Genomic DNA, 8877 nt, shown 5'->3' with positions numbered 1-8877 from the left:
TCAAATAGGTTTTTTTTTTTTTTTAAAAAATGTCTTTAAGCATCATCCCACTAACCTTATAAACTATTCTATTGTGGTTTGGTGCGACGGCGCCCCAAACCATTGGACTTAGCCTTGCGAACTATAAAATGTTGGGAGTTGAGAGATTGCACATTCCATGAGGGGATCTTTTTCATTTCGAGAGTGTTTGAGTTTTCTCATTAATGGATTTTTTTAATAAGTTTTACACAGGGCTGAAAATATCGGTTGAAAAATCGATTTTTCGCCGATATTTATCGATTTTTCAACTTATATTTTCAGCCCTGCATAAAACTTGTTAAAAAAATCCATTAATGAGAAAACTCAAACACTCTCGAAATCGTTTTTTCAGCCTACCGACTTCGAAACATTTGAAATATCGGCTCCGAAAATTAAATTAATTTTAAACCGATATATATCGATAAAACTAATATAAAGATATATATCGGCGATATATTCCAACATATTCGATATATATCGTTTGACTTGGTTGAACAGTTTGACTTTTGACCGATTTTGTTGACTGTTGACCGATATATCCCGATATATATCTGCGATATTTCTGATATATCCTGATTTTTTTTAATATTATCACCAAAATGGACAAAAACGATATATCGATCCGATTTTTCGATTTTCCCAATATATATCGGTTTTGAGAGGGTCCGAAATATCTTCAAATCCCGAAACTTTCGGCCTTGGTTTTACGAGCTAGGATTACACATTATAATTGCTAACTTATCTTAAACGCATTTCCTAATTAATAAAACAAGTAGGTAAGCCTTTACATGTTATGGTCTATCGGCTAAAATAGTGTTGTAAAATAGCAAAGTGTTAGCTCTCAAACAATCCAAAGAATTGTTCTCTAACCAAGAAACAATGATAAAATTGATTTTTAATCAATAATTGATTATAAAGAATCAATTTGTAGTTAAAAATTGATAAAAAAATATTAATAAACCAAACACTGTCTTTTACAAACCCTAATTCGGTTTTATATAGGCGACCTAACTCGACTCAAACAAATACTCAATTGCCCTTTTGTGTAGATCACAAAGTCCACAACTTATTGTACTAAAATAACCTATATATAGGTGTTCCTATACTTAATGAAGAAACCATAGTCCGTCATCATTCCCCCACTGTTGGAGAAAAATTATCCCCAAATGTTGTTGTTGTATCCATATATACATATGCTATAACTTGCATTATTCTCCCACTGTTGGAGAAAATTTGTCCTCAAGTTTTGTTGTCGTAATTACTGACAAACAGCAGATAAACAAACGGAAGTCATCCTCGAATTTTTTCGTTGTATCTACTAACATCTATAGCTGAAGTAATGATTATCCACAACTTGCACGAAAAAAATCCTCTCTAAAAGAAACTGATGACTCTATGTTATAAAAGTGGTTGCAAAGGCTTCTAAGAATGGGTCTTTAAAGCCTTGAAATAATATTGTTCTACCACTGAAAAATGATTGCGCAACATTTTCACAAGTAGATATATCTTCAACATAAGACAAACTCAAATCCACAACACTCAAAGCAAGAAATTCTTCATCATCAGTATACACGTATACACGTCGTACACCACTAGTAAATCCCAATTGACAAAGACTAGCTTCCTTCTCTCCTCACTACAAGAAAAATGACTTTTGGCCACAGGTACAAGTTAGCTTTAGCCATGGTCTATGGCTGTGGCAGAGTATCTATGGTCCTTAGCCGTGGCTAAAGATTTTAGCAGCTGTGGCCAATTACGTGGGTGGTTTGAGTTTAGGTAAATTTTTGGCCACGGTCATGTTTCTTTTTCTTTGAACCGTTGATGTAAATCTGTCTTTTTGTATCTGTTGATCTCTTGAAAATTAAAGGAACGCGAAATGAAATGATTCACTGCGAAATATTCGACCAAATAGAAATAGGTAAACCTCTCTCAATTTTCTTCCCCCCTCTCTCTCTCTCTCTCTCTCTCTCTCTCTCTCTCTCTCTCATGCCATCACAGATATGGGCGGCAAGAAGAAGAAGTGGGTATAAGGTCGTCTCTCTTCTCACTCCCCCATTTATTCTTCCTCATGACTCCCTTTGCCCTCTCACAATTTTACTTTTTACGGTTAGGGTTTACCAATTTGGCCTTGAAATCACTCTTGCCGTAAAACTTTGATTCGTTTGCAATTCTATTTCACTTATAGGTTTTGTTTTGATTTCGTATGTTGCAATGTTTTTTTTAACGAAAAGGGATTTGAGATGGGTTTTGTGTTTTTTATTTTTATTTTTATGGACGTTTGGGATTATTAAACGTTAATATATGTTCTAACACTCTCATGTGGAAAATGTACAGAAATGGTGGAATGTACGAAGAAAATTGCAAAGCTTGATCTAGAGTTGACTGTGGAGGAGAGGAACCTCTTATCTGTGGGTTACAAAAATGTTATTGGTGCTTGTCGTGCTTCATGGTGCATTATGTCTTCAATTGAACAGAAGGAAGAATCGAAGGGAAATGAACAGAATGTGAAGTTGATTAAGAATTACCGAAGTAAGGTGGAGGAAGAGCTGTCCATGATTTGCATTGACATCTTGACCATCATAGATGAACACTTGATCCCTTCTGCCACCTCGGGAGAATCAACTATTTTCTACTACAAGATGTGAGTCTTTTGGGTTTCACATATTTTCTATTGAATCAGTTCCTTTGGTGGTCTAATTAGGTATGGATAAGCTATTATGCATTAGCTTATATATTATTTTCACCTGTTAATCACTCAGTCCCTTTTTTACTAGGAATATATAGTCCTCTATGTGATGCGACACATCTTAAACATAGACAAAATTCCCTAGTTTGTCCTTGTTAATAGCTAGAAGGAACACTTGAGAAGCCCTTCAAATGATGTTAAGACTTTGAGTTAATGTTTATGGTTGATTGGGAGAAAAGATTTATTAGACTAAGAAGGTGAGCAAGTTGTTTCCTAATATTTGAATGGGGATTATCCTTGAACATTAATCTTGGCCTGCACAATACTAGATCTCTTTGGTCAAAGTAGGACATACGGTTGTTGACAAGCAATCAGTCTATTCTGATTTGGTTAGAGGAAAATATGGTAACATGCAGCTTTTGTGTTAACTTCAATGCAGGAAGGGTGATTACTTCCGCTATCTTGCTGAGTTTAAGACTGAGCAAGATAGGAAGGATGTTGTTGACCAGTCATTGAAGGGCTACCAGGTATTTCCTTTTGATGACATTTTAATGAAGCATTAATTTCTTAAGCTGATGTTTAATGCACCTTTAATGTATTGTCATTTCCTCTGTGGTTGTACCTTGTCAAGGCTGCTTCCAACACTGCAAGTACAGATCTTTCCCCAACCCACCCAATTCGTCTTGGTTTGGCCCTTAATTTCTCTATTTTCTACTATGAAATATTGAATTCCCCTGAGAAGTAAATCTGTTTCCCGATCTTCACATGACTAGCAGTTAACATAATGATTTTTTCCCCCTTACAATTGTCCGGATGTGTTTGTTATTTTATATCATTATCTCGATTCCAAAAGACATGGTAAGTCTTGTACCACTCTCTCTCTCTCTTCATTATCTTATTTTGCCGAAAAACTAAGATAAAAGGAAAAAAAAAAAGGTTGGTGGTGATTGACAGTAGTTAGAAATGTGGCGAAGTGTATCTCGGCAAATTACATCATCCTTAACAAAGAAACATTTTGTTTCTAGATTCTTCTCTTCTGGATCGGTAAGTCTATGAAATATATATATCATTTTCTGATTTTATTGATTTGATTTGATTGAAATTTGTTATTTTTAATGTTTGTTTGTAGAATGGAGGAGGATATACAATAGTAGATCATACGTACGACGCGATTCAACTCAGTGAAAAAGTGAAGCCTCTCATTTAACTTTTTTTTTTTTTTGCTAGGTAAGCATCTCATTCAAATTGTTTTTCATTGCTAATATTTAATAACATCTAACATCCATCACGACAGATGTCATGTTTCTTCCTTTATATTTTATGTTTGCTTCGCATGATTGGTATCTCATACAGTTGCATTGCGCAATGAAACCATGACCGCATGATAGTTCTAGACAATGTGAGTTTCAATATTGTTTGTCTTGAATAGTGGGGTAGGCTAGTCAGGTGGTTTCCACACTTAGGGGTTGGTTAGGGTGGTCTTTGGGTTTTTCCTTATACCAAAGTGGTGCTGGCAGTGAAAAGATCAACATAAAATCATATAATGGACTGGTACTTGTAGTGAGGACTGGAAGTGGTGCTAGAAGTGAAGCTTTGTTGTACTCTTGTTTGACACGAATTCATGCAATAATTCAAGATAGTTGGGTTTAGCCATATATCAAAGTCAAATACCAATGTAGCTGTTTTCTTAGGAGTGAAGCTTGCTTCAGGTAAGTATTTAGAACATTTATAAACCTTGAACGTTGTTTTAATTAGAATTGAATGTGTAAGCTAGTTAGCTTTTACTTAGATAATGTATGAGTTCATGATTACCATACGTTCGTACCTCATGTATACGATTAAATAATTTGCCTCATGTATCCGATTAAATAATCTGTCTTCTTTTGATGGAACTTCAACATTAATGTGTTTTGTTAGTGGGATGATTTTCTAGTGACTATTTTAGTACTTTCTCTACTTATACTTTTCTTAGAATGAGCAATTTCTTAGAAGCAAAGAAGTTGGAGTCAATGACTAATTACGATGCAGCGTTTGGCAGGGATTAATTTGTACAACGTTTTACAACACGTAATGGTTAGTGCTTTCTCTTTCAATTAATATTTGCTATATCACACAATTTTCTGTGCGAATGGTGTGTCGTTTTAGTTCTAATGGTTGGCTTTTATATGGTTGTAGCTAAGTCTTCAAAGCCTACTCTCTAAGGTAGGATACATGATGATGAGGTACAACCAAGTGAACGTAAGTATGCAGACTTTGATCCGACACAGTTGAGGTGTTGTTTAGATAGTTAGGAATGCAGTCTACCGAGTTTAGGCACTATAAATGGTGATGTTTTTATTTTTTTGGGGATTCTTAATAGTTTTCAAATTTCTTAAAGAGTAGTTAGTATTATCTTCTTTTATGTAAGTTTGGATTCTTAATTGGACCTGCTTTGATGTAAAAATATTTATGTTTAAATCATGGTATGAAAATTTAAATTGTGGAGAATTATGATTCTCAGGGGTTTTTATTGAAATGGTAGATCTTATGATATGAACTGCAACCTGCAAGTGTGATATAAAGGTGCTAGAACAATTTTTTTTTAAACAATTGAAAGCATTTTCCATGGCCTTCAGCCGTGGCCAAACAAGACATCCAACATACTCAAAGTAAACCAGCACGACTCATTTAAGCATTAGCCACGAGTGTTAGCTGTGGCAAAAGAGTCATTTACCACGGCCCTTGGAACGGCTTAGAACTGTGGGCAAAAAATAAGTTTTGGCCACGGCTAATATCCGTGGCAACAGATTAGCCACAGGCGCATTGGCCACGGTCGTGCAATAGCTAATGATCGTGGCAAAAGCTTTTTAGCCACGGTTAATGGCCGTGGCTAATACTCAGTATTCTTGTAGTGGCTATTCCATTAATAAAAATCAAATATTTTCTATCCGATGTTTCTTCAACTTCAAAATTAAAGATAGAACTTTGCTTAACCCGATCAACAAAGTTTAATTGAAGCTTTAGAACATGTTACATTCAACTCGTCTTCCACTGGTGGTGGTTGATGTTGACGTTGATGATGTTGGTCAAGCTCCCGATTAAGGACTACGACCTTCCTAGAAAATTCGGCTATTTGTTCATGTACGTGCATACACAACCTCCAGACTCGCTTCTTGTTGTCTTCTACTTTGTATGTTTCATGCTAGACGAGGCATATCCAGTTCGTTCTTGATTTTGATACCAACTAATGTAAAATAGCTAAATGTTAGCTCTCAAACAATCCAAGGAATCATTCTCTAACTGAGAAACGATGATAAAATCGATCTTTAACCAATAATCGATTATAAAGAATCAATCTTTAACCAATAATTGATCAAGAATATTAATAAACTAAAAACTGCCTTTTACAAACCCTAATTCGGCTTCATATAGGCGACCTAACTCAACTCAGACAAAGACTCAATTGCCCTTTTATGTAGATCACAAGGTCCACGACTTATTGTACTAAAATAACACAGAACTAAAATAACCTATAGGCATGTGCCTATCAAGTCCTGCATCAAATAGCAAACTTCCAATCCAAGACCAATATATATGTGTGCACAAATGCACAATTCCTTCTTCCCAGACCCCCACAATCACTTAATTTGATGTTATATAGTACTACTGCCCTTTCTACTAGCTTTAAGATTGAGGCCCTCTAAACTAATTATTGTTATGAGTCATGAGCTAGGTTAGTTATCATTGTAAACAGGGTCGGAGCTAGGAATCTGACCTGGAGGAGGGGCAAGTGTATACGCATAATCAAAATACAAGTTATATAGGGACACCGGATGGAGCCAGAAATATGACCTAGGGGGAGTGCTTATACTATTTTAGAAAATGAAATAACATGAAGCGTGTTTACCATGTAATTAACAAAGGATAACAAAACATATTAGTAAATGAAGTAAAAGATTCAAATTATGAATATACCCCATGGATCTCGAAAAGGAACAATCAAGGCAGGCTAGGAGAAAGGTAAGCAAAGGCTTGGCCACTTTAAGCTCCCCACAATCACTTATATAAACTATTTTAAGAGGTATGTTTCATATATTTCGTGCACTCTGAGCTATATTCTCACTTTGTAAGGATTTTCTGCTCGACTTAATTGTGTGTTACTTGACTTACTTCTATTCTCTGGTCCGTCCCTTTATATTCTCTAAGAGTAGATTAATAATAAAACACTTGGGTTTGATATGACGCTCCTACACCTATTATAAGAAGACTATGATGTGGTTTCACGTTTAAAAAAGTTTGAGGGACGGTAGTATATTATTAGATATTACAACTTTGAAGATTGTTTGTCTCTCTCTCTTCTTTTCCTTTCCCTTCTTTTCTTCCTTTTCTCCCCCTTTCTCTCTCCTTTATATATTTTCTAACTGCTCCATTTTCTCTAACCGCTCTCCTATCTCATGATCTCCTTTCTTGTCCCACGATCGCTACTTGTCCATCTGTCTCTTTAGGTATCGTGGTCTGGCTACCATGCTCACGCTCCTTCTTTCACTATTCTGCCTCGTTTTGGGTCACCGACACTCTACTAACTCCTATGCCCTTCTGGATTCCGCAGCCTTTCTGTGTTTCGCAGACTGGATCCTGTGCTCCTTCTCCTTCTTACATTATGTTGTCTTGGTCTAGAAGACATGTCATCTTGATGGTCATGAACTAGGCTGATACAGGTAGTAAAATATTTGAACTTATTTTGAGGGGGGTGAACCTCTATGTATGCAGAAATTTTCATACTGATAATACATATAATATAATGGTTCTTCAAAACCGAGTGACTTCAATGTATTGAAGTTCATGTTCATGTTCTATATTATTATTTTCATCAAAATATCTGCATGAAATTGATAACGTAATTAAGAGATCTTTCTTCCATTTAGTGCATTAGCTAAAGAAAATGGCTAGGGTAGTTTGTGTTTGTGTGTACCCGTGTACGTGTTTTTTTTTTCAATCAAACAGTCACAAATGCATTTATGCTTACTGTAATTTGGACGAAACTCATTTCCTTCAATAATCGACACTACTAAAAAAAAGACATGTAATGACAGCTAAAAGCCATCATGAAACAGGTTTAGTGGACGTTTTTTCATTAAAAAAAACAACCGTCATTATAGAGCCTGTCATAAAAGTTAACAAAAAACGTCATTATTTTAATGACGGTTCTGGAAAAGTTGACATAAACGCTCGAACTTAATATGACAAAAGTTCATTTATAAACGTCATAACTGGATCTTTTTTAGTGACATGTTTTACTTAACCGTCATAGTTTTACTAGAAAAAGCGTCAAGAAATAAACAACCTTTATGACTGTTTTTATTTAAGCGTCACTATGAGAAACAAAAGCGTCAAGAAATTAACACTAAAAGCTATCAAGAATTAGTATGTAACACGACAGTTCTTTAGAAGTCGTCATAACTTTTCTTTTTTTTTTTTTTTTTTCCCTGTAAATTTGAAATTCCAGTAAACCAATGCATTCATACACCCTGACAACTCAAGTCCATTACGGAAACAAGAATCATACTTTTATTACCAACATAAATCATTCCAAAAACTTGTTCATATTACATGATTTATTCACAAAGAAAAAAAAATAACTCAAACACTTATTCAAAATCAAGTCATAATCCAACAATAATACAATTTGCATAACCCATCCAACAAATTGCTAATATACCGATCCATCTCAGACAAACTTAATCCAGCTACCATGCTATCTCACTTATAACCTAAAAAGCAATATGAAGAAGAATGTGTTAGTTTGTTTAATAAGTAAACTCAAAATATAATCATATAACTACTAAACGAAAGAGATACGATCAACGCTACTATGATAGAGAATCATGTTGGTTAAGCCCCAAATGTACACCACTATAGGATATCCGATCAGATACACATAAATAACCCTTTACCTAATAGGCAAAGGAAAGAACGTAAGAAATTAGACCTATGGAGAGATGCATTGATGGTGTTGAATCTGTATGTGTTCTACATAATTTGAAATTCCAAAAGGTCATGCATGTATTAATATATGTATGTTTAGTGTCTAACAAGTTCATTACTTGGTACAGCTTTGAAATGTTTAAGATTGGTTACTATATTTTGTGTTACAGCCACTTGACACTTAGTGTATGAGGGCATGAGGCACTGCA

General features: G+C 35.0%; 1 protein-coding gene across 1 annotated transcript; it reads left to right on the top strand.

Annotated features, from left to right (window-relative positions):
• Positions 1-1989: 1989 nt before the first annotated feature.
• LOC147505535 (14-3-3-like protein GF14 iota) lies at positions 1990-3585 on the top strand. The gene is made up of 3 exons (XM_086604156.1): positions 1990-2049; positions 2353-2659; positions 3144-3585. The coding sequence occupies exons 2-3, from the start codon at positions 2355-2357 to the stop codon at positions 3265-3267; spliced, it is 429 nt and encodes a 142-aa protein (XP_086460282.1). The 5' UTR covers positions 1990-2049; positions 2353-2354; the 3' UTR covers positions 3268-3585.
• The last annotated feature ends 5292 nt before the right edge of the window (positions 3586-8877 follow it).

Source organism: Coptis chinensis, chromosome 4 (genome assembly GCF_015680905.1).
Source record: "Coptis chinensis isolate HL-2020 chromosome 4, ASM1568090v1, whole genome shotgun sequence".
Lineage (NCBI taxonomy): Eukaryota > Viridiplantae > Streptophyta > Magnoliopsida > Ranunculales > Ranunculaceae > Coptis > Coptis chinensis.
This window is presented reverse-complemented; position numbering and strand designations above follow the sequence as displayed.